This window comes from Vicugna pacos, chromosome 6 (genome assembly GCF_048564905.1).
Source record: "Vicugna pacos chromosome 6, VicPac4, whole genome shotgun sequence".
Classification (NCBI taxonomy): Eukaryota; Metazoa; Chordata; class Mammalia; order Artiodactyla; family Camelidae; genus Vicugna; species Vicugna pacos.
In genome coordinates this window covers 21399001-21424848 of record NC_132992.1, presented here as the reverse complement: position 1 = coordinate 21424848, position 25848 = coordinate 21399001, and the positions used below count along the sequence as shown (strand labels likewise).

Below are 25848 nucleotides of genomic sequence, written 5' to 3'. Positions count from 1 at the left end.
GCCACTGTCCTAATTTGGTTACTTGTGCTGATTTCCTAAGCAAATGACTCAGGGTATTTTGATAATGTAGAAGGAAGGACTATGGTTTGTTGACACCTTTGATATAATAAGGGATGGCAAAGGTGTGTAAGTAACCACAAGGCTGGATCCAGCATCCAGAAACAGATGAGCCTCGCACAGGACTTGAGATACCACAAAAGTTTTCTCCTGAATGCAGAACGGTGATGATAACTTACACTCTGTAGATTTCCAAATTCATCTGTCACTTGACCAAGTAAATATTCCTGAGGACAGGAAGAGAAAACATGTACCTTAAAAAAATAATTCATCCTAGTGCAAATGCAACAGAGAAGATTCAAGTTAACAAAAATAATGTCTTCATATTGGAAGATTGGCTTCACTATCTCATCCCCACTAAGTAAAAGCTTAAATTTACAGATTGGGCCTAAAAAAAACCCATCTGTGTCCCATTAAATCCCATCCTGGTCCTGAGGAAGCTGCTCTGTGGATGCCATATTGACATACTCAACACATCCCAAACTAAATTCATTTCCCTTCTAAAACTGCTTCTCCTTCACAACTACCCTTTTCTGTCAATGATGTTAACATTTTCTAATCTCCAAATCCAGCGACCCTGGTGAGGTCTCTGATTCTTCTACCACCTTTCTCCTATTCAAGAGCTACCTGGTTATGTGACTGCATCATGGTCAAGCAGACTGGTTAAGATTCTGGACTCTTTTATTAGACACTCCTGGTTTGATGCCTGACTTTATCACTTACAGTTGTGTGGCATTAGGTCTGTAACTTAACCTCTCTGTGCCTCAATTTCCTCATCTTTCAAATAGGAAAAATAAAAGGTAATTCCTCATAGAGTGGCTGGAATAATTAAATGAGATAATGTTCAGCATAGTGCCAGCACATTGTAAGTACTTGATTCAGTTCTGCTACTAATTTTATTATTACAAAGAGTCTGAGATGTGTTCCTTCTTCCCTATTTTTATTGCTAATGCTCTGTTTGAAACTCTTAATGACTTTTTTGCTGAGGTTACAGATACTGCTGTCTAATTTTGCCCTGCTTCCAGATTTCCTTTTCTTTACCCAGTCTTGCAGGGCTTTGCCAGACTGGTCTCCCTTAAACACGGTGAAAATCTCCAGCTCAGGATCCACGATGGCTCCCTAATACCTATGGCTTCCAGTACACGCTTCTCTGAGCAGCTTCCCAGGCTCTCAAGAACTCACCCGGCTCAGTGTCTGTCAGGTGTAGTGTCGTGATTGAGGGCTCGGGGGCGCCACCATTTTCTAATTGTGTAAACTTGGGTAAATGTACGCCTTTAGTCATTTCAAAATGTAAACTCCCTTCGCTCTCAAGACATCTCTCCCTTCCTGCCTTCTCCCCAGGATGGCTTCTGAGTGTAGGGGGAGCCCTCCTATCCTAGGAGCAGGGGCGCAGACCTCTGGCTTCTCTCTGGTCTGGAATATCCTGGTCTGGCCCTGCTGTGTCCTCTGTTGGTCCACAGAGGTTCAGATGGTCCCACCCTGTTCTCTGAATCTCAGCTGGGCTGCTTCTTTCCTTTGCTAAAGCTTGTGGTCCCTCCCCTGCAGCTTCACTTAGTCTGACCCCAGGCCTCTGTTGGTCTCCTGGCTTAGGAGCTTTGCTTTGGCTATTCCCTCTGCCTGAAATACTCTTTCCCCAATAATCTATTTAGCTAACCCTACATTTCCTCAAGTCTTTGGTAAAATTTCACAGCTCAGTGAGAGTGACCTTACCCACCCTATTTAGTATTGTAACCTGCTCCCCCCCATCCTCATGCACTCCTGATCCCTCTTTACCCTGCTCTTTTTCTTTTTTACCACAGTCCTTATCACTTCTAATATATAATGTATTTATTATCTTTATTGTTTAATTTCTTGTCTCCCCTTGTTAGGCTGCAATATCCACACAGGACTATTTGGTTCACTGATAGAGCCTGCCTAGAACACTTAAATGTGGAATGGATGAATTAATGTATGAGTGGACATTGTTAATTGAAACTCCACTTTACATTATTCAAATTTCCCATTCTTAATCTATCCCAGAAGCTGGTACTGAGAAACACAGGAATAAGTCACATGCATCTTAATTCTAGGAACTAAATGAAAAAGAAAAACAAGTCTCCTTATGGCATGACCCTGGTGAGAAGAAAGCTATCATTAATCTTAACATTTGAATGTATTTTCTCATTGTCCTGGAGTTTTAAATGAATAATCAGATTTCCCCCTGATACTTATTTGTGTGTATATGTTCTCTAAGACCTTTCCTGGCACTAAGATTATAAACATATTGTTTTATACTTATTCTAATGCTCTTATAACTTAGTTTTGCTTTGTTTTTTAAGTGTAGGTCTGGTCTTTCTGGAATTTATGTTTGTGATTTGTGAGAAGTAGGAGCCAGGTGGTCCTGAATCATATACTAAATAGTCTAGCCTTTCCTCAGTGACTTGAAATGTTACCTTATCATACAGTCTATTTTTTAATTCTTTGTTCCTTCAATCTGTTTGTCTGTTCTGGCACCAATATCAAGCTATTTTTAATTACTATGATTTTACAGTATAGTTTGATTTTCTGGTGGTAATCTTTATCTTAACACTATAATTCACTATTTATCTACACTTTAGCCTAGATCAAACATAGATCCATTCATGTTACTTTTTTTGAGCACTTACTATGTGTCATGCACTGGAAATGAAAATATGCTGGCTGGACCCATTTGTCCAAATATAATTCAGTGGATTGAGGTCTAGACTCTGCTTTTTTAATTGAGGTTTTTTTGAAAGAAGGAAGGGAAATGGCAAAGGTTTTTTTTCCTCCTAAGAATTAGTTAAATTGCTGATGTATCCATGAATAAGAAAGATCAGCTTTACTAACTTTTCCTGAAATAGTAAGTCTAAATATGAACCAGGGATAGCCAATGAAAAGCCTAAAAATGTGGACAAAAGCTTGGGAATGAGAAAAGCAGAATGTGGTGTAATATCCTAAAAATCACTCTTACTACAATTTTTTTTCCTAGTCTTAGTCTGCCAATTAGGTGGCAAGACTTTTCACATAAATATTAGGGCAAGGTCTTTCCTCTTCCTCCATTTAACTTACTTTGAGAGTTACACAGCAAGTTATGCCCAGTGAAGCATCACCACATCCTAGGAAGATCCTGTGTTTATGTGCTTACAAGTAAATTTAATTGCGTGTTCCTACTCCCTCAGATTAGCCTTTCAGCAAAGTTAGCTCATTTCATTTCCAGTGGATACAGGGTAACCATGGTCCGTTGTTAAGCAAAAGGGGATGAAGATCAGCTGGAAATTGCAATCAAGGAGCAGGTTTAGGTGTATTTTGTAAAGCTAGGAGTACCATCAGGAAGCCTACCCTTTACTCAGATCAAGGCACTTGAACTTTAAAAACTTTTAATAGGGGATCTTTAAAAGTTTAATGCCCCCCCAATACACACACACAGTAATTAAAGGAATTTTGACATTTGTTTGTACATGGTAGGCACAATAATATTATTCAAATTTATTTGAATATTATTTTATTTGAGTGTCAGATTGGCTCTCCAGCCAACAAGTATTTATTGAGCATCTACTATGTTGGGGATAGAGAAGTGAAATAGACAGACATAATTCCTTCCCTTAGTCAAGGAACTCCCCCTTCCAAAGCAAGTGCTTTCGGTCATTGTCCAAGAAGGATAAGTGATCAGTCTTAAAACTAAACTGTGGAATGACAGAATTCTTTTGTTTACACAACTATTGACATCCAAGGAAATCTTGGCCTACTCTAAAGCTGATTATACATTTCATAATATCTACTCTGTATATTCTCCTTCTCTCTTTAAACATCAAGTCCAAATGTGATTAGTAAGGATTCATCTCGTACTTTGCCAGCCTAATGCTATTGTATACCTCCCTCTTCATTACTGCAGTCAAAAAGCTTAGTTTAGTTTTAATGTCACACAAGACATCATTAGATGGTCCCTGTGATTGAGAGTTCACCTTAGTAACTAGCTCTCTTATTCACCAGACCCTCCACAGAGCACAGGCTTCTCTTGCACAGGGAGACAGTGGTTGATTACTTTTGGGGCTGACATGTGTGAGTGTTTTCTAGATGTCATGTGGGATCGGTCCTAGAGTAGGTATGGGTTGTTTAAGATGGATTTGGGATCACAGAATGCATATGGAATAAACCAGGACTTCAAAATCTGAGGTCTCTAAAAGAGGAGACCAAGGCAATGCCTGAACACTGGAATGCATCTGTTACATGTTAACCTCCTAATATCACTAAGGAGGATTAAATCTACATAAAGATGAAAAATAGACATTCAGTGGCAAAATCTAGACAGCACAAGAGGAAGTGACAGAACTGGCCTTTGAGGAATATATCCTAGAAGAGTCATACTTAACCTTGTGTACATATCCTCACTGGCATGATCACTGTTTTTGAGACCCTGACAGAGTAGAGATGCAAAATAAGAAGTTCCCTTCCTTCCTTAACTAGTTTTTCTGGTCTAAAAGGAAGTACAATCATTGAATGACATAAAGGCCTTTCATTAACTCTCATAACTACCTCAGAGCTCCATACCAGAATTTTACAACAAAAATATTCAGAGGTGAAATGGAGAAGCAAAAAGTACATAGTCCAGCTTCAGTCCTCAGTCTGGCGCACATCTCTAACCACTGCAGATTGCTGTTAGGAAACTGGGGTCCAGCACCACTGAGTTCCGCCCCAAAGTCACAGAGTAAATGTTGCTGACAAAACTCTTAAGTGCTCTCATGAGTAGAGCTTGAGAAATGAGTAAGTCCTTAACTGAGTATGATGCATGTACAGGGTCAGAGGTGGAGGACATGCTTAATCTGGTAATCACATAGAAAATATGGGTAATTTCCCTGGGGAGAACAAGCCCAATTACTCATAATGCACCAGCCTGGGCAGCACTCGAGAGTAGGCACCATGGCACTACTAATTTAGGCCTGGCCCACATCCACATTCTCCTGGCATTCCCCCCCGCAAACCCCCACCCCACCACCACACCTCTGTATTGTCCAAAAGTAATGAAATAATAATGGTTGATGGTACTAGCTAAGAGATAGCATGATGGAAGGTGCACCCTGAGCTTTGGAGTCACTTCTGGATTAGAATTCTGGTACTAACTACTGCGTAGCTGAGAACACTCATTTCATCGATGTTCTACTTTGATCTGCCCCTGAAAGTTGGAGGCAGGCTTGTGGTGAAACTTCAAAACAGGAAATACAGAGCAACCTTTTCCCTTTCTGGTCCTGTGCCTGCCAGTTACCTAGCACCTGGCCCAGTGAAAGTCTTATCGGAGGCCTAGCTGTGGTAAGCCCTTTGTTTCCCAGGACTCATTCATAACCATAACTAATAACTTGCCCAGAAAGGGCCCTGCAGTCTCAGGGAAGCTGAAGTTAGATGACAGCACTTTATTCAGCTTGTCTTTCCCTGGGAGCCTTCATCTAATAGAGCCAACGTGGCCCTTTCCATTCACTAGGCTTGTGTTTGCTACTTAGGTTTCCTACTGATCATTTTTTACATTCATTCATATGCAAAGCTGTTAATAAAGGTATTTAGGGAAAAAGGATTCTCTGTATACTAAGTCGATCAAGATGTTAACATTAATAATACTTGTAGAATTTAGGTACTTGTAGAATCTCAAGTTGTTATTAAGGTTTCAAGGTTTGAAGACTAAAAAGAAATACTGAAGTGGTACACTTAAGTATCACCAAAACCACTACCTTACCTCAAAATTTCACAAGGCTTACACAATTTAGATGACAAAGTAAGGTTCAAGTTTTAAGGATGAATACCTAAGATGTTTCATGGATCTCACAAGGCTCACTAGGAAAGATGATCCATTTAAAGGGGATAATTGAGGGGAGTTTAATGAAGATATTAATTAAAAGGGGGTGAGTGGGGTTCAGGAAAAGCAAGTCAAGGTGAATTACCTCAGTGGAGTCCTGATCTTTCTGCAATGATGGAAATGTTATAAATCGATATTGTCTAACACTTTAGCCATGAGTCACATGTGGCTATTGAGCGTTTTAAGATGTGGTTAATGCAACTAAGACACTGAATTCTTAATTTTAACTCAATTAAATTTTAAATAGCTACATGAGACTAATGGCTACTATATTAGACAGTGCAGCTCAAGTCTAGCAAAAAGCCATTACAGCTTCTAGGCCTGAAGTGGTTAAGAAACCAACTACTGGAACTGGGAGTGATGCAGTTAGAGCTCTATCTTATGGAAGAAGACTACCTGATAGGAGCTGTGGCTTTTGACAGAAGAATGTGGTTGCTGCTAACTTGCCAACTGGCAGGGGAAATGCAGAGGATGCCCTGACTCACTCTTCCTGTCCAGCCAGCCCCCTCTGGTACTTCTGACTGAAGGAACTCACCAGAAACCAGAGAAGAAGAAAATTCATTAATGCAGTTCATGAAGGTCAGCCTCCTGGGGCACAGAACATAGTGAAGGGTAGAGAGTAGATCTGGAGCAAAATATTACCATACTATTACAAAGTGAGTTGAGACAGCAAACATTTGGTCTGTTAGCATTTATACATCTAAGTAAATGCGGAACTAGTGACAAAATAGAACAAAAGCACATTTCTTGATAAAGTCATACAAATGTGTCTTATGAAAGCTATTCCAGAGGGCTCTGCCACTAAGGGCCACAGTGCTTTAATCAAACTGCAACTGGGTTCATTTCAGGTTTCATACAGGAAGAATCAGGTCAATATCATGTCCCTTCAACTATTTCAACCTTGTATTCTTACCAAGGATCTGTGTGAAACTTTTCCCAAGGAACCATCTCAAATCACAAAACCTGGGAGTGGAAAATTTTTCACTTGACTTAGGCTAAAAGTCACTGTAACTCAATAAACAGATAAAATCTTTAGAAAATGGGAGGAAGACCAGTAAACTAGATACAGGGATCCAAAGGGCCCCCAACTGCTACTCTAGGACTATATGACCACTCTCTTCAGGTAGGCCTATTATTTGTTTTACTTTTGTACAATCTTTTTGAATTTTGGTATGTGTTTTAACAACTTCTTTCATTTCTGTACTGAATAGCAGTGCTAATGAAGAAGAAAAAGGGGCAGGGGGGCAGGGGAGTGGTAATATCTACAGCCAGAGTCAAATCCTATTTTTGGAGACCTTTATTGTTTACTTTAGTTGGTCCTGAATATACTAAAAGTCCAGTCCTTACTGTCTAGCACTTAAGGAAGAAAGGTCTAATGTCACTGTATGGGGGTTGAAGTAGGTGCCGAAGGAAAAGCAATTCCCACCACCTCCAAGGAGCAGGAGCTGGTGCTCTTCAGGAAGGAGGATGCTGGTATGGTTGTGCAACATTAATGGCCATGGCACACACGTTGTGTCAATCTGATACTCAAAGCTCAATCCTGCAGACAAATCGATAACAGTCACTCCAGGAACTGAGGAGGAATGAATCCAGACCCCTCCGACCAACAGAAGCTTCCCATTGACCACATGAGCTGTGTGGGAGTACCTTGGGGTAATGGGAGGCTGGATAACTATTGATTCCCAGAGGAATCCACAAGAGACTGGTTTCAGAAAGAGCACAGAGCTCAGCGGCTCCTCAGAAGCACCCAGACCTCCAGCAATGAGGGCCCCCCCTTGCCAGCTGCAGGCACTGTGGGAATGCCGACCTTCAGGTACTTCTCCCTCCACTGGGATCCTGACCCACGCCATTGTCCCCACATGGAGGAAATGCCAGTCACCCAGGACAGGTTCTGCCACACTGCGACCCCCATACACAAACAAATACTTCTGATTCTCATAAGACACTTCTGTTGTGGAATGGCGCCAACAAGACAAAGTGGAATCTTCTTCTGGACCCGCCTTTGTTATTGCTACATTTAGGTCCTCAGTGTTATTATTCTCGTTACTCTTAGAAAAACGAAGTTGGAGAATCCCCAAGGCTGGAGTTACTGGGGACAGTCTCCCTCCCAGAACCAGAACCTGAGTATCTGAAAGTCTTGTCATGGTGTGATGAAGGCGTCCATCCCACTGAGCTCCAGTCCCCCAGCTGCGTATCTGGCTACCTTTCCATTCAAAGTCACAGTATCTTGAGAACACGTGAAACTTGCTCACTCGGCAATGCCGTCCCTCCTGCTCTCCAAACCCTCCTGCACTGAGAATAATACCTGGGCTCAAAAGGACAGAAGCATGGCCATATCGTTTCAGGTCTGGCCCCTGTCTGTCACTGGTCACTACACTGGCTGGGAAGACTCCTAAAGGGGAAGCAGGATCTATCCGAGGAAAGGCCTCTGATGGTGGAAACACCAGAGTTTGGGAGACAGCGTCTCCTCGAGAAGCGGCCAGAATGAAATAGTGGGCGCACTTCAGGTGCCACTCCTCAAATTCGTCAAAAGGTTCAAGGTTTTCCATGCGCCGGCGTTCTTCTGCGGGGAGAAAGCAGCGATAGAATTCATTCATGTCCATGGCACTGCAGGCAGTCCAGCCGGCCTGAAGGAATCGCTGCTGCTGGGCCTCCACGTCAGGAAAGTGGTCCAGGCCATGCAGGGGAGAATTCAGCTGCCGAAAATGTTGCTGCATGAACTGGCCAAAGGCGTCATGCGGCCTCATCTGCTCATAGATGACGAAAATGGCACTGGAGAAACGCTGGGCAGCCCAGGCGATAAGGGCCGCGGCATTAGCCGGCTCCAGATAGGTCAGTACGGCCTCAGCCAGGAGCAGAGTCGGTGCGGCCGCGTCAAGGCCCGCGGCGGACAGGGCCTGGTCCAACCGCTGGAGCTGCCGCAGGTCCAGGCCTAGGATCCGGTAGTCCGAGCTCTCAAAGCACAGCGTGGACGTGGGGTCCCAGCTCTGGAAAGGCCCGGTTAACGCCAACAGTTCTGGCGTATCTCGAATCCTCTCCGCTTTGCGCCGCGCCACGTCCGGAAAATCTACCTCCCAGACGGCAGCAACGGCCAGGTGGCCAGCAGTTTTGAGGCGAAAATACAGTGAGTCGGAGCCGGCGCCCAGAGACAGGATCTGGGCACGAGGCGCTCCGGGGAACGCGCACGCCCCCTCCAGGAAGGCGCGCACGCAGTGCCGCACGGCGCGTGCGCGGACGTAGTAGCCGCGGTGGATGAGAGGCGTGCGGCGCGCGGCCCCCGGAACTAGCAAGGCGGCAAAGGCGTCTTGCACGTACCCGCGCGCGGCCAGGGAGCTCTTGCTGAGGGCGCTGCTGTCGTTGGTGCTCTGCACTGCCGCCGCCCGACGCTCGCGGCTCCGCGGGCCCATGGCCAGGAGAGTCAGGAGCGGCAGTCTGGCACCGTGGTGAGCCGCTCTTTCGTTCTTGAGTATCCACCTCGCAGACTTCAGTACTGAAAAATCACCCCCTCCTCGTGACTCTTCCCCCTCTGACAGATGTGCGTCACTTCCGGAAAGAGTGCACCTCCCCAATCAGAACTGAGGAGGGTGTGGCTTGTGCTGACATTCGGCTGTGATTGACATTTCTCTGAGACTGCGTTTTCTCAGGAAGACGGCCAGCTGCGGCTTATTGTGGACACGTGGGCTGTGTCAGGGAAGCGCGGGTTGTCGCTTTTCTACAAGCCTTCCTGTCTGAAGTGAAAATTTATCTAAGTTCTCATAGTTGACTCAACTGTTGATAAATTCCTTAAGAGGTGAGTCTGTGGGAACTGACAACCAGACCTTGGAAGGCAGAATCCGTATTGAGTGCCTGGGAGGGGCAAAGCAGGTTAGAACCACTGACTTTGGAGGGCAAGGAAAAGAGGTCGTTCTACGAGCATTTAATAAGAGATCCATTTAAGTGTGGAAACAAGTCAGTGAGGCCAGGTGCAAAATGAAGAAACCTTTACCAAAGTTGTGATTCACCCGATAAATTATACTTTTGATTATCGTATTCCCAGCTCTGTGCTAAGCTGACAGTAAGTAAACCACTCAGCCTCTTAGCTATAAAATGATATTCCTCTCCACTTTCAGAGTTCTGTCTTCTAGGATGGTGTTGAATATGTCTGCGGAAGAGGGGATCACGGAGAAGAGGTGATTTTTCCCTCCGATATGGTTTGAGTATTGCTGGGGGGTTAAAATAACCACTGAATTTCTAATTTGGGTGTTTGGGTGTCATCACCAGTAGGAAATCGCTTGAAAAGATATTTAGGAAATTTATAACTTATTAATTGGGATTTGGTGACTGACTGTGGGGGCTGAGATGGAGAAGAAAATCAGGATGACTGTAAGTATGGCTACACTGGGGTAGTAACTCATAATGGCTAAGAGCGATTTTTGGACTCCAGCCAGTTTGGATTTGGATGCTGGAACTGCGTCATTTAGGTCTGGTGTTCTGTGCAGCATTAAGGGCAGAATCCATGTTTCAGTGAATGGGAGATGAGTAAATGGAGGCCGTCCTCGGAATTTAGCCCAGAAGAGGCAGGGCAGTAAAGAGGAATATTGGATAAAAGAATGTTTGTCTTTTGTTTTGTTTTGTTTTGTTTTTTAAAGGTGGAAGCAAATATTGTACTTACATGTTGGTCCCCTGAGGGAAATTAGCTAGTGAAGAGAGAGGCCGAGGAACAGAAAAGTGAGAAGATTAGCTAGTGGAGTAATGACTTGGAATAGATAGGAAGGAATGGGATCCTGGGCACAAATAAGCCTTGGGGACAAGAAAGTGAATCCTGTTTTTCTGACTGATGAGAGGATAAGGGGTGTAGATAAAGATAAGTTTAAATGTGAAGGAGGGTAGAGAGAAATAGAGGAAATCCATGCCTGATGGCTTCCTTTATCTTGATAAAGCTGGTGGCTGTTGTCAGTTCAGTGTGAGGCAGATGGGTCTCATGGAACGCCTGATGAGTTGGGCATTGCCTCTGAAGGGACTGGGAGAAGGACTCCCCTGACCTTGCTGGGCTTTGAGATGCTCATGTCTAAAATGAGGAAGTTAAGTGCTGCTTTGTGAGGTGTCTCAGAACTGATTCAGGGTCAAATAAAAAAAAAAAGAGTCGTAGGACTTTGAAAAATATATATAGCCCTATAGAATGAATTTTTAAATGACAAGTTAGTAAAAATGTACATAACATGTTAGAAATACTGCATTTTTGGTAAAGAGCAGATCAAGAAACGATTCAAGAAGAAAAAGAATGAAGCAAAATTTGTGATTTGGGTACCTTATTGTTTTCTGGGTTTTTTTTTAAAAGTCTGTTTATTCTTATGTAAAATGGGACAACAGTACTTCATGGGTTGTTATGAGAATTAAGTAAAATTACCATCTAAGACATTTAGCAGAATGTCTGGCTCATACTAAGTGCTTAATAAATAGCAGTAAGTGTTTTTATTATTCTGAGTTCCCTTTTGTGGAGGAGAGGGGGAGGAAAAAACTCTGGGAGAACAGGAGACCTGGTTCTGGCCCTGCTCTAACTTGGTGAAATATTCGTACAATTGTAGAAAGATCTTATCTCAAGGAAACGTCTTGGGCAGTTTGTGTAGTCTGGTGAGGGAGAAAAACTAGTAAATCGGTGATACAGTGTGATAAAGTGCTGAGTTAAAGGTAGTCACTGGATTATATGGATGTATAGAAGAAGGGGATTTAAATTACTTTATTAATCTACACAGCTACTCTGCATTTTTATCGCAGCTTTATCCCATGTTTACAAATCAGGAAAGTGAAGCCAGAAGGCTAAGTGACTAAGGCCACACAGCTGCTCAAGGGCAGAACTGGTAGAAAGGATTAAGCTAGGTCCATCTGATTCCAGTGCCTCTGCCCTTCCTTTATATATTTTAAACAGTTCAAAATAGGCCTTATCAATTTCTAATTTTAGAAGTAGTTTTCTAGAAAGTGCTCATAGGTAAAGGAATATACCTTACTAAATGTCAGATTTTAATCCACCCCTTACCAGCCTTTCTTATTTCCAGTTCAGATTGTTAGCTCACTTAAGTTAGTTTTGGAGGAGCTTTTGTCTTTAAGGGAATAAATTAATAAAACCTGTTTCTTTGCTTTTGCGTCAATATCTGATAATGGTGACATTTGTTTAAGTAGGTGGAGCTGAGCCCAGAGTTACTCCACAATTTATTTTATCAAAACGGGTGGAAGCAAAGCAGTCTGAAGGAAATTCAAGATCACAGAGCTTACTGACTGAAGTGCGTTTTATTGTTCATACCAAGAATTAAGTGCTTGAAGAAAGACCTTGTTATTCTGCTAAATCATGATGGAGGCAGAAGAACAACCACCATGGAAGACAGCCTTTTACTCAGAATTACCTAAAGTGGTGAGAATTCAACCACAGAATTATGTAGTGGTTGCTAATTCTAATGACTTCTGTGTTGTTTCTTTTCACAAAAGAAAAGTCAACTTTGTAGATAGAATTTGTTAAACTTTGTAGATTTTTAAAGTTATATAGTTGCACCCGCCTTGCCTAGTGCAGATTACAAACATCAAGTACCTGTGTGATGTGAGGAGTCGAGTGGATACTTGAGAAGTTGTTACTGATTGTCTTCTCTTGTTTTAGGAACTTCATGCCCACTTGAATGGATCTATTAGTTCTAACACTATAAAGAAATTAATAGCCAAGAAGCCAGGTCTTAAAATCCACCATCAGATGACTATGATTGACAAGGGAAAGAAAAGAACTTTAGAAGAGTGAGTTTGGGAGGTTGTGGACGTACTTCTTTCTTTCTCTATCACTATTTTGAGATGGTGAATAGTATGTAAGGATTCAGATTTTCGTAGTTACAGGGACAGGGTAGCCACCTGGTACAGAGAGTATAACTTGACATACAGCATTTTTTCCAATTGTCAAACTGTTGACGGTATTTTTAGTGATTTATATTATTTGTGAAGTTCTATGCTATTGGAATATTTTTTAGACTTGAAAATACAGCCTTGTTTATTTTTTTCCCTGTTTGTTGTTAATGGCTTGGGATACAGGTGAGGGGGTAGAAAAGGGGAACCATTATTTCCCACTTTTAAAGGTAAAACCTTTGATTTTCAGTCATTGGTTTAGCCTACCAATGTAAAGACAATGTAATTTTTTGAAAACCTCTGCTGTAGTTCTTTATAAATATGTAATTACTATTAGCCTAAAGTCTCTTATTTAGTGAAATTTTTGATGACTGAATATGTTAAAACTTTTCGTGTTGCAGGTGTTTCCAGATGTTTGAAATTATTCATCAGCTTACTACTAGCCCTGAAGATATTCTAATGGTGAGAAATGAAGCAATTTTTAGAGTGGTTTAAAACTTATTAAGTAATTAATGCCCTTCTATTGATGCACATGACCTTTTGCTGTTAGCAAGAGTCTGATGAAAAATGTTCTCTGCTTTTTTTTATGGCAACTCTTTTAAAAAGCAATGTAGAGCTAATATCAGAAGACTAGTTCATTGTAAGAGACATGAGGAAAGAACCAAGATCAAAATCTTCTATTAGATAGTGGACAATGTGGAGGAGAAAATCTCATCCTATTTTCCATATATAACATGTCATATGAAATATCTGACCACAGGCTTTACCTGCATTGCTTGGGATACTTTGAAATTCCCCAGGTGGACATTATAGAGAATGAAAAAGTTCCAGAGGTACTTGGAGAGTAAATGATTAATCCCTGGGGAAACTGTGCCTTCCCTCTGTGGATGAAGGACCAGAGGACGCCACTGTGTTCCTTACCTGAAGCTCTATAATACTAGAGTCTGACATGAAAGACTGGTTTCTGTGTCACTGATCTGACCAGGATAACATTTTTAAATCTTTGTAATTGGAGAAAAGCAGAGTCCTATCAGTGTTCTTAAACTATTAGAAAAAATGCAAAGTGAAAAGTATGATCTGTGTTTCTAGAGAGCTAATTTTTGACTGGTCAAGAATGTTCCTCCTTGGCTGAGACTGATCCTCATGATAAGTATTAGGTAAATGAATCACCTTTGCAGGGAAGGTTAACTCTAAAAGTTAAGTGCGACGAAGTTGGCTAAGTGCCCACAGTGTTCCGGTCACTGTGCTAAAGACTGGGAGATATAAAGACAGATCGACATGGTCCCTGCCCCTGAGGAATCTATAGTCAGGTTGGAGAGACAGACACATAACAGATAAATCCAGCATCATGAGGTCAGCTCTGTGTTAGACACATGCACAGGGATTTATAGGAACCCAAGGGAGTGTTGTCTGATCAGCCCCTCAACAGATACCTTTGAACCCTGCTAGGAACGACCACCACAGGGGCTCTGCCTCACTTTCTGTTGTTGAGTGTAACAGAGCAGAACTGATAAAATTTTAGATTCTGAGAGCTCCATGGATATAATGATGCCATGCTCATTATTTGATTCCATTCAAAGTTGGTAAAAAGCTTTATTAAATGAGGTGAAGAATTAAGATTCTGTAGCATTTGACTTAGTGCTGTTGAGATGAGCACCTGCAGGTGGTTCAGAGGATGACTGGGAGATGCCCCAGAGAATGAAATTAATAATATTTACATATAATAAGTGAACCCTGTGTGGGAGTAAGCCAAGAGATTGTTTGTAGATGTGGAACTGAGTGCATGGGGATCACTTAACAGTCTAGTCAAGGTGACTGGGTGTCATCTCAGAGAGACAGGGTTGAATTGTGACTATACTCAAAACTACTTTCTGAGGTGGGAATTTTTAGCTTTCCCTTTTTGCAGGTGGAAAAAAAAACTGAGGCTTAAAGAGGTTAAGTTTAACTTTTTCAAGATCACACACCTAGAGTAAGTGGCAGAATTGACTATTTTGTCTGATTCCAGAGCCCATGTTCTTTCTCATTCAAGATGTGCAGTCTTACAATCCTTGGATAAGCGTGAGCGTAACTGCTTGTGATGTACTCTCTTTGAAGAAGGAACTTGAGTAGACGTTCTCAGTCCAGAGCACAGGAGAGAAAAGCCCATAGAGCCAAGAGTTGCCCTCAGTTCCTGTTGCTGCATAGAGTAGAAAGGGCTGAATCTGGCAGACATGGATGTGGATGTGGACCATAGGGAAGTGTTCTTGGCCGTGGGGTAGAGATGATTCCACGGACCTTGCTGTGGCCTAGATAAACCTTCCTCCCATTGCTCTTAGCCTGTGCTTGCCAGCAGCCTCCTGTTGTTCTGTTTGGTTTCACAGGTCCCTCCCCTCCAGAAAAGGGGGTGCCCTGGATAGTAGGTAAGACCACTTCAGTCACCAAGAAAGACTGTCACTTCTCACCCTCACTTCCACCCTCATTGTTGATGCACATACATTACAAACAGGCTTCTACATTAGTCTCCTGTGAGCTGGGGTAGGGTGAGTTGGCCTCTCAGGTCTGCTCAGTTCTGGAGCAATGATAAGATGCCAGTTCTTCACCCTGCAAAGACAAGGTCCCCACTCTGGTGGTGGCAGTGGCAGCAATGGAAAGTTCCTGGAACAGCAGTCCCCTGGGGTGTAGTGCCTGTGGTGATGGTGCAGAGGCCACAGGGCTGTGCTCAGTAGTAGAAGAGGCAGTGGTGTCTCACTTGGTCCAGGGGTACCAGATGATTTCAAATGCTTTTGTATTGTCCTGAGCTGTGTCACCTCTGAGGCTGATTCTGCAGACCTCCTGATGAATCTGAGCCACCTGTTACATTCATGTTATAATAAATTCCTTTTTTGGGTTTAGTGTAAAGAAAAAAGATGAGGCCCAGACCTTGGACTGCAATGAATCCACCAAGGCGGTATCACCCAGTTAGGCACTGTCTGCACAACCAGCCAACCTTTGTTCCTTTGCCAGGATGCCCACGTGCATGTGGTCAAAGCAGGTTAAGGTTAGGATACCAAGGTCTGGAAGGACTAGCTAGGTCTGGTTGTCACAGCACCTCCATCCTGGTTCTTTTTTCTTCTAGATTTGATATATTTTAGGATTGATGGCAGTGAGGGGAAATGTGCCTTCAACCTTTAGATATTATTCATCTTGGTCATTTAGTAATTTCTGGATTGTTGAGTTTTGTAGTAAATTGAATACTGCTTTACTTAAATTTGTCACCCATTTTCTTTGCCCAAGAGGAATTTTCCTAAACACTTCTGGGGGAAATTGAGCCCTGCCTTAAGAAATTCTTGAAAAATTCAACTTATACCTAAATAACCTGAGTAAGAACCTTACGCCATGACTATAAATGGTGCATCGGTAGCACTGAATCGTTTTAGCTGCTTATTTCCTTATGTAACTACACACTCATAGATGGTTTTACTGGTTTTAGTTTTGCCTCATTTCTCTGTTTTATCAATCTGCTGTTCACTGGGAAATAGAGAAATGGTTAAAGGAGAGAAGAGAAATCAAAGGTGAGGTTGATGTGCATAGTTGGATTTAACGTGAGAATGAGGGGGGTGAGGGAAGCTGTTGGAAATGTGGTTTTGTCACAGCCTGCACTGAGTTTGTGACAAAGCAGTTCATCTTAACCCTTGGGACACTTCCAGCGCTCCTTGCAAATCAAATTTAGTGTGTGAAATAAAGCTTTAGCACTTGGCATTTTCACTGGGACCCGTATGCTAACATTCAATATTGCATACATTGTCTTCATTATCAGGTCACAAAAGATGTCATTAAAGAATTTGCAGATGATGGTGTCAAGTACCTGGAAATAAGGAGCACCCCCAGAGGAGAAAATGCTACAGGTGGAATCTAATTGCTTCTTGGGAGATTTCTATCTTTTTTCTCTTATGCTTTGATCATCCATGTGTTTGCAAGTTGAGACTATGAAGTATGTACTTTTACATTGTTGTGTAAGTAGGCTCAAGGGTCCAGATCTTCTGACATACATTAATGATGTATGTTATTGAGTGAGTTATTTTTAACTTAAAAAATCAGGTCAGGTATTGTCTGTTGAAGGAAAATAAAAAGACCTGCAAAATTTTTATTTATTCTTACTTGTTTTTCTCACTCTGGGAAAAGAACACCTGTTCCTTATAGTTACATTGTCGTAAATAGACACTTGATTCTCGTTCCCATGTCAAGGTACTTGTGAGACAGTGCTACTGAGTGGATGCAGGATCACGTTTCATGACAGTCACTGAAATGAAGGTTATTCAGTCTCTTCTCAGGGACCCATGGTATCTATCATAGGCTAGGAGGAACTTGTGCTGTGATGAAACCTCTCTGGTTGGAGATGGGCAGACCTAGATGTGGTCTGCAGAAATTTCCTGGGACCCCCTTTCCTTAAGAGCAGCATCAGGAGATGTTGTATGGTGTCATTGGGTCCCTCTTAGCACTTTGTGTTCAGATCATTTTGCATCCTGACACGTGTAGCCCAGCATCATTCAGTGGGTAAAATTTTTGAAACTACATATAGTAAAGTAAGTGTTGACATGGGACAAACAGAAGATTCTTTTTTCACATTTTTAAACCGCAGGGTCAGTTCCAGGTTACGCTGGTGAGGGTAGTAAAAGGGAAGGAGAGAAGGAAACTGCCAATCCTTAGAGCCAGTTCAAATGGAGATTCAAAGGAAGATGTTAACCTAAGTCAGCAGCAATAGGGGAATAGTCAAATAAAGATTAATGGAACATTTGGCAACCATTAAAAATATTTGCAAAAGCAGGGAGGGTATTTAGCTCAGTGGTAGAGTGCATGCCTGGCACGTATGAGGTCCTGATTGAGTCACCAATAACTCCATTATAAATCAATCACGCAATCAAATTACTCCCCCGAAAGAATTTTTTAAAAAACTTTAAAAAATGTTGCAAAGACACTTTAATGACATAAAAGACATGCTCAGAACACAATGTTAAATGAGTAAACAGGATATGTATATACCTAGTAGCATCTCATCTATTCAAAACTATATATACATATACATACGTATGTAAACACACATACACACAACACACACACACACACAACACACACACTCACTCACTCTTAGAAAAACAGACATTGGTTATTATGGTGAGATTACAGATTATTTTTATTTTCTATAATTTTCCATTTTTTTTCCTAGAGATTTTTCACTTAAAAGTAAGCATTTTATAATTGGGATATGAGAGTATTTTAGAGGAGATTGTTCTGGGGAGCTTTCTCAGGGCCCCACAGAAGGGGAGGACTTGAACACCTGAACTTGAAAGAACAACTCTATTGCCCTGGGCAAGAAATACTGAGCCTGAGCAGGGCTGAAGGAAAAGGAACCCAAGAAGATTTTTTTCCTAGGCCAACAGGAAAACATTCTGCTAATAGAGAAAAAAAAAATTTGGTATCTTTTTAAGGACAGGCCTTAGAAAAGGAATTTTGTAATTCTTGTTTTGTTAGAACAAGCATTTAAAATTTTCATACCAAGTTGTGAGAGTAGTTTTATGTCTGTTGAATTTGAGAATAATTTTAAACAGGCTCGTATTTTTAGTTTATGTCTTTTTTTATTTCATTTTCCTAGTATTTCATTTTTTTCAATTTTATTAAAGTACAGTTAGCATTTACAAAAATGTATCCATAACTCATCTTTAACCACACCCTTGTCACACATGAAGTGAAAATGTAATTGTTCACATAGGGATGTTACTGCTGAAGGATGAAATAGTTGATGATCTCTTTACAAATATTTTCTTTGTTTCCTTTCCAGGAATGACTAAAAAGACTTATGTGGAATCTATACTTGAAGGTATAAAACAGTCCAAAGAAGAAAACATAGACATTGATGTTAGGTGAGAAGTCTTGTACCTTAGTGGTCACCATTTAAAAAACTAGAATGTGAAAAATGTACTCTTTCGATCATGGGTATATTGGACTTTTATAAATCAACCAGTAACTGATTTTTATCTTATAACAGAAAAAAACAGTCAAGAACTCTGTCATTTAAAGTTAAGAATGCAATTCTGAATTTATTCGTGTGGCAGTAAAGCTCTGAGTCCTGTTGCCCTGGTGAAGGATGGCTTCCCATGACTCTTGAGCTAAAATCCAGACTTCTTATTGTGGCCTCCAGGGTCCCATGTGGCTGCCTTTCTTACTTCAACAGCTTCATCTGGACCACTTGTCACTTACCACGCACTGACCTGGCCTCTGTTCCTCAACTAGGCCAAGACTATCCCACCTCAGCACCTTTGTACTTTCTGTTACTTTTGCTGAGAACACACTTCCACCATATCCTTGCATGGCTGGCTTCTCATTATCCAGGTCTCAGTGTGGCTGTTGCTTCCTCAGAGGGGCCTTCCTTACCCCCTTATCTAAAATGCCTCCCCAAATCCTCTATTCACCCCCTTGATTTCCTTTCCAGCACTCTTCTTAACAGGACCAGAAATTTTCTTGTTTTGTTTGTGTGTGCATACTCACCCACAAGACTGTAAATTCAGTGAGGTCAGGGACCTTGTCTTTTGATTCACCCCTGCACCTCTAGTACTTAGCACAGAGCTGGCAGATAATCAGGGCTTAGTAAGTCCTTGAAGAAAGAAAGCTAACCGTATAGTTTCTGCCTATAATATCTCTCAAAATTAAGCTTAACCAGGCTAATACCCCAATAAAAAAAAACAAACAAAAGACAAGAAGAGAACTCAGAAAAGAAGACATACAAATGGCCAGTAAATGTATAGAAAACTGTTTAACTTCACAAATCAGATAATTTAAAAAAGAAATATTACAACGCTATATCAATAGCCCCCCTCCCCCCATAAAAGGGTTATAACCAGTGTTTTTGAGCTGATGGTGAGCATGTGTAATTAATAAAAACATCTCTAAAGAGCACTGTGTATTAAGATCTATAAAATAATTTTCCTCTGTGACCCAGTAATTCTTTCCTAGAAATGTATCCTAAAGAAATAGATTGATTAATGTTAAGATTCTCCATTATGTTATTTATAACAAAAAGTAGAAAACATCCTAAAATGTCCAGCAGTCAGAGGATAATTACATTATGTTATGTGCATACGATTTATATTGTTTTCTAACATTATTTAATGGCAGGGGAAATTGTTAACTGAAAAAGAAAAGACACTACATTTTATATATAGTTGATCTAAATTTTGAAAATAAATAAATGCTGGAGGGATTTCTTTATTTTGTAAATAAATAGATAAACTAATAAATGTTGGAGGAAAATTAACAAGGGTTCTCCAGGTATTAGATTCCTTGTAGAATTCCAGCGAATGTGTGAAGAATGAATTTGTATCAGCTACTGGATACATTTAGAATTAGAATAGTACCAATCTTGTAACCTTTAATGAAATATGTATCTAAGCCCCCTAATGAAAGAGCCACCACCACCTATGAAATCCTTTTGCCCCAAAATTCAATCTGATCTGATTGATTAAGCCTCTAGATTAGATCCAGTTTCCAATTTATTTTGAACACCAACTAGGTATTTGGTGCTGTTTAGGAATTTATGTCTCACTCACTCTGGTGGAAAAAGATGTCACGTCAGTCAGGCCGGACTTTTCCCAGTAAGATGAATTCCGTGTAGCCTGCGTCTCTCTCCGCTCTCCTGCCATACTCAGGGTTGTCGTTTTCATCCGCGCAGTACTCGTTTTCAGCTATGTTTTTCTTATATTAAAGGTATTTGATGTCAATAGACAGAAGAGGTGGCCCTTCAGTAGCCAAGGAGACTGTTAAACTTGCTGAAGAGTTCTTCCTTTCTTCTGAGGATACAGTTCTTGGCCTCGACCTCAGTGGTGACCCTAACGTAAGTTATTTTTCCAAAATACATTTTCCTTCTAAAAGGTGGAATCAAAGTGTGGGGTAAAGATTGGCTTGGAGCATCCTTCCTTCTCCAGAGGTCCAGCAGACTCTCTGTGTGGGTGAAGCGCTCTTCTGCCCTGGATGACCAGAATGTCTGCACAGCTGCTCTCAATCAGGGTTCTTGTGAAAGAATTAAGCCTAAAAAAGAAAAAAAAATTGCATGACTTTGATTATTTTCTTCATTTTTCTGAAGGTGGTACACATTCTACATACATAAGAGAAAAGTTAACTCATTATATACAATCCATGTCTAATGCTTAATTATGGCAAAGGCTTAATTATCTCACAGAACCCCCAGTTGAAAAAGGCTGGCCTAGAGCTTCTTGAAGGTCAGATTCAAACAGAGTGTCACACTGTTGTCACAGTGTCAACTGTGGCACTACTGACATTTTGGGCCAAATAATTCTGTATATTATAAGGTTTAGCAGTAGCCCTGGCCTCTGTCCAATAGATACCAGCACCCTCCTAGTTGTGACAACTGAAAATGTTTGTAGACATTACCAGATGTCCCTTGGGGGAGCAGAATTGCCCCTGGTTGAAAACCATTGAATTAGAGAGTCCCAGGAAACTGGTTCTTAGGGCTTTGTCTAAACCTGGGCTGTTCTGGCCTTGTTTCATCTGCCCATTTGATAGAAGCTTTCTTTACTAATCATGCTGATTCCTGAATCAGATGAGTTCTGCTCCTTAGCAGTACTTGAATACATATCCTTCCAGAACTAAAGTTTGGTGACTGTTATGTCTAGCTTAGCTGATTGATCTCGAGTTCACTGAAACTTGATTTAAGATTCTTGAGTGCAAAAGACTGTTCTTTGCCAGCTTTGAATTCCCTAATGTAGCACATTAGACAAAATGTGCAAATGAGTCAATCTGCCATTTTTTCCCTGCTATTATTTTATTCTTTTGTTTATTGAGACAGAATACCCAGCTCTTCAGTTTGCCCAGACTCAAACAGCCTCATTTCAACTTTTATCTTCAAGGCAGGACAAGCAAAAGACTTCTTGGAACCTCTTTTAGAAGCTAAGAAATCAGGGTTGAAGTTGGCATTGCATCTTTCAGAGGTAAATAAATATTGTCAAATGAGGCTGGAGAGGGTAGATTACAATGGAAAATAATTAATGGAAGATAGTATTCATTAGTCATTTATAAAATGACTAAAAGTAAACCTGGAAAAACATTTTTAGATGGAGAAAGTAGAAATATTTCTGTGTACATTATAATGATAAAGGCATGACTTGCTTTAGTCCCTCGTGTCACTGTTTTTTATAGTTCCTGGGGTGGCTGTTGACTTGCACTACAGTTGTGTCCTTAAAATAGCTTAACGACATCTGTCTAGAGAAGATGCATTGACTTTCCATCAGCAGCCTTCTTATTGGCAAGCTGACACTGAGAAAAGCATGAGTTTGTCTCATTTGTCCTCACAGGGGAAGGGACCTAAATGTATCACATACGCTGCTGGCAAGAAAGGAAGGAGCTCATCATCGTTTTATAAGGCTCAGCAGATCAGGTGCCCTCTACTGATCTCTGCAGCATGAGCCCAGAGACAGATAGTGCACAGGTCGTGGCTAGAGAACAGGCTGAATAAGCGCATCCCTGTGAGGCAGACAAGGAACTCTCCTGCACGTTTCCCCATTTTACAGATAGATTTACTTTCTACCTCAGGACTTCTACCTATTTAATTACTTCTTTTCTTTTTTTTGACATGCAAAAAATGCTGTACAAAATTAATGTCTACAACTTGATGAACTTGGATTTGTTTCTTGAAAGCAGGAAAGGATACTTAGTCATACTTAGTCTGCTTACCTCGCATGGTTATTTTGAGTATTAGATGGGATCATGATTTAAAGACTGGGGAAAAATTGGAGCTTCTTGTCAATACTGGGTGTTTTTCACATCTACAAGCAGAGAGTCAGTAATCTAGTGGCAGAACTTAAAAATCTAGGATCCATGTTTCCACGCTCTGATCAAAAAGATCTTTCACGCAGAGGACACCCTCTAGTTGACCTGATGCCAGATTGAAGCCATTGGTTAGTATACTGGAACAGCCAGCATGCGGCCAGTTCCTTCTGGTCTTTGTGTACAGCATCAGAACCTGCTCTTTACCTTGGCCTCTCTTGCTGTTCTTGTTTGATCCACTGGTTATAAAACATTTCATTTCAACATCTTATGGTCATTTGCCACTTAGGGTCTCTAGGAGGTGAAGGGCACAGCTAGACGTTTTCATGGTGGTTGTGGTTGGTACGTAGCGAGCCTTGTCAGGATAGAGCACAGGCGCACTATAGGTGGATGGAGTCTGAGCCTGGAGTCAGGCGGAGCCAGGCGGAGCCCTCATGTCTCTCATTCACCAGCTCTATGAGCTTAGACAACTTTTCTTTTTAATGCTTCATATTTTTAACTATAAAAGTTATATCTATCCAAAGAAAATCCAAGTGTAGAGAAGTAGTGTGAAGTAGTGTAAAGTAGAAGTAAAAAAATAAAAAATGGAAGGTCCCCTTCCCACTTTAGTTCTGGTTACCAGTTGCTCCTGTTAGTAGTTTTGTGTTTATATATTTTTTTCCAGGCCTTTTTCTAATACATATGAATACATACACACAACACAGAACACAAGCGTACAAAGTTGTAAGGTTTTGGTTTTGAAAATTACTTACTTTTTTTGAGTTTTGATTTCTTCATATTAATACTTTAATTCTTGTGAGGTTTAAAGGAGAATGTACGTGAAAGGGCACAAAATAGGTCCTTAGATATCATTATTGACTCTATCGTTATTATCACTGAAATGGATCTAGAGGAACATTAGGAAATGAGTGGAAAGATAAAAGGCAAAGGAGAGAACTGTAAGGTGTGAGTTGCTTAGCTTCCCAGAATGTCCACATTACCTTCCAGAGGAACAGTCTCTGGGTATAGAAAAAAGTACTTTTAAGAACCATCAAAAGAGGATTTTTGATTCCCTCTTTCTCTTTTCTTTGAGATTCCAAACCAAAAAAAAGAAACCCAAGTACTCTTGGATCTGCTTCCGGATCGGATCGGGCATGGGACGTTTCTCAGCTCCTCTGAGGGAGGGTCCCTGGATCTGGTGGACTTCGTGAGGCAGCACCAGATACCACTCGGTAAGGCTCAAGGCTTCAAGTCCTCCAGACAACCCTCTGCCTCTTCCTCCCCCAGTTCCCAGGTTGCAGGCCGTATGGAGAAAAGCACTGTTCTAAATATACAAATGTCACTTAGAAATTAACTGATGCTTTCTCAGCCTCACTTAAGTAACAGGAAGTCTTAGCTCCCGTTAGAATATAAGCTCCATGAGAGCAGGGCCCTTGTCGGTCTGGTTCACTGCCACCTTCCTCAGTTCCTGGAACTCTGTATTGTATTGAAGGAATAAGGGTCATCTGGTGTTTTGAAATGCCTTTAACCAAACTAACATATGTTATGAAAGTGTGCGACATTTATTTAAAAATTAATACTTCTGCAAAATTCCCGTCATATTATTATGTGTCTGTTGACCATCACACCCTTGTTTGTCTACATGTGTATACCTGGAGCTATTTGTACTTCACAGCAAATACTCATGGAGTGCCTCCTCTGCTCCAGTCACTGTTCAGATTGCTGGGAATAGAGCAGTAAACAAAACAGACAAGGTTTCTTTCTCAAGGAACTTAAGTTCTAGCACAGATAAGACAGCAAGCAAATACACGAGAAAACGGTCAGTATTAAATTCTTTGAGGAAAATTAAACAGGCCGATAGAATGATAAGAGAACCACTTTCAGTTGGATGGTTGGAGAAGGGAACAGGGAAAGATGCAGTTGGCTGCTTTTTACTAAATGATGAATTGGCTGAACTTACGTATTTAACAGTTTGCAGTTAACACTTGTGTAGGTGTGTTGTCTAACCACTTATAGAGTTTTTCAGCAGTTCATAATGGGTGAGGTTTTTTTTCTTTTTCTTAGGGAAATTTTTAAACATCCACAAAACTAGAGAATCTTAGAAACCACTTGGTGTGGTGGGGTTGGGTTAGCCATTGCTCAGGCTGAGTGGCCCGGTGTTGTGCCCTTCTTCATGTGAGCAGACACCGTCCATCAAGTCAGTGAAGTGTTTTAGTCTTGCTGGGGGAGCCCAGTATGGGGAGCGTTTCAAGGCAGGAGTTTGATCATCGTAGAAGTCATCCTTAAGAAGCACATACTTGCAGCAGGCAATGAATGGATGGTTATCTGAGTAAAGGAGTTTAGAGGTTTTCTTTGAAGCCACGGAAGAAGTCTGTTTCTGCCCTTGGCTTTTTGTGTTACTGTAAACCCTCAGGCAGTGCTACTGTTTTCTTACCTTTATTTTAGCCTCCACTGTCAGACCAGGAAGAAGTGCAGCAGCCCTGCAAAGATTCCTTCTGCTCCCCTGACACGCTGCTTCCCTACCTTCTTCATGGAGACTGGCTTATCACACTCCTCTTTCCTCTCCATTGTGGGAAAAGAAAGGAGGAAGCACGTGGCTGTGAAGGGGATGTTAATTCCCTGCCTGGTACGGTTGCTACACATAAACTACGCATGTATTTCCCACACAACTACACTAATTGGACTGCAAATTTTCACACGTAAGGAAAGGTCAATTTTGTAAAGTAATGAACTACTGAAAATTAGCATAGTTTGGAAAGATTTCTCGTGTCTACTTGGTGAACATCGAGTGAGTCTCCTAACCTGCTTTTTATAAGAGGCTTCTTCCTTTTCCCTCCTTCATCTAGAACTCTGTTTGACCTCAAACGTCAAAAGTCAGACAGTTCCGAGCTATGGCCGGCATCATTTTGGATTCTGGTACAGCGTTGCCCATCCTGCCGTGATCTGTGTAAGGTGTTCTCTGTGGGATATTTTGCTCCTTTGTAGTCCCTCAGTTGCCTTGGGTAGACATTCACTACCTAGCTGACCTCCTTGCATGCCTGGGGGTGATGCCCTAGTAGAGGAGTGAGAGGGGATTAGGGCATGAGAAGCTGCAAAAGGCCAGCATGTCTCTGGTTTGGCTCTGTGGGGGCAGGTCCTGGACGGTACCTGGGGGAACAACAGCAACAAAAACACTGGTGCCCAGCACCCATCCCTTGAGATCTGCTTTATTTGATCTGGGGTGAGTCCTGGGCACAGATGTTCCCTAGGTGATTTTAATATGCAGCCATGGTTGAGAGCCACTGCTCTGTTGTTTGCTTTTGTTTTTAAAAAGAATAACA

General features: G+C 41.5%; 2 protein-coding genes across 12 annotated transcripts in view; one reads left to right on the top strand and one right to left on the bottom strand.

Moving 5' to 3' along the window:
• The window catches only part of MAPDA (N6-Methyl-AMP deaminase), a 57413-nt gene that overhangs the window by 28093 nt on the left and 3472 nt on the right, over positions 1–25848 (top strand). The window contains exons 1-12 of one of the 11 annotated variants that reach the window (XM_031672875.2): positions 9208–9342; positions 9433–9689; positions 10009–10068; positions 12056–12284; positions 12525–12655; positions 13159–13219; positions 16533–16620; positions 18552–18633; positions 20474–20600; positions 21634–21714; positions 23622–23760; positions 25375–25475. In XM_031672875.2, coding sequence (XP_031528735.1) covers positions 12222–12284; positions 12525–12655; positions 13159–13219; positions 16533–16620; positions 18552–18633; positions 20474–20600; positions 21634–21714; positions 23622–23760; positions 25375–25475 — 873 coding nt within the window. In that variant the 5' untranslated portion in view covers positions 9208–9342; positions 9433–9689; positions 10009–10068; positions 12056–12221. The other 10 variants (XM_072962595.1, XM_072962591.1, XM_072962592.1 and 7 more) reach the window with 10 other exon arrangements.
• Positions 7181–9422, bottom strand: LCMT2 (leucine carboxyl methyltransferase 2). The gene has a single exon (XM_006201781.4). The coding sequence runs from the start codon at positions 9304–9306 to the stop codon at positions 7243–7245; it is 2064 nt and encodes a 687-aa protein (XP_006201843.1). The 5' UTR covers positions 9307–9422; the 3' UTR covers positions 7181–7242.

What these genes read in the sequence shown, in the direction of transcription:
- LCMT2 (XM_006201781.4), bottom strand. Translation starts at nt 9,306, where the DNA reads ATGGGCCCGCGGAGCCGCGAGCGTCGGGCGGCGGCAGTGCAGAGCACC.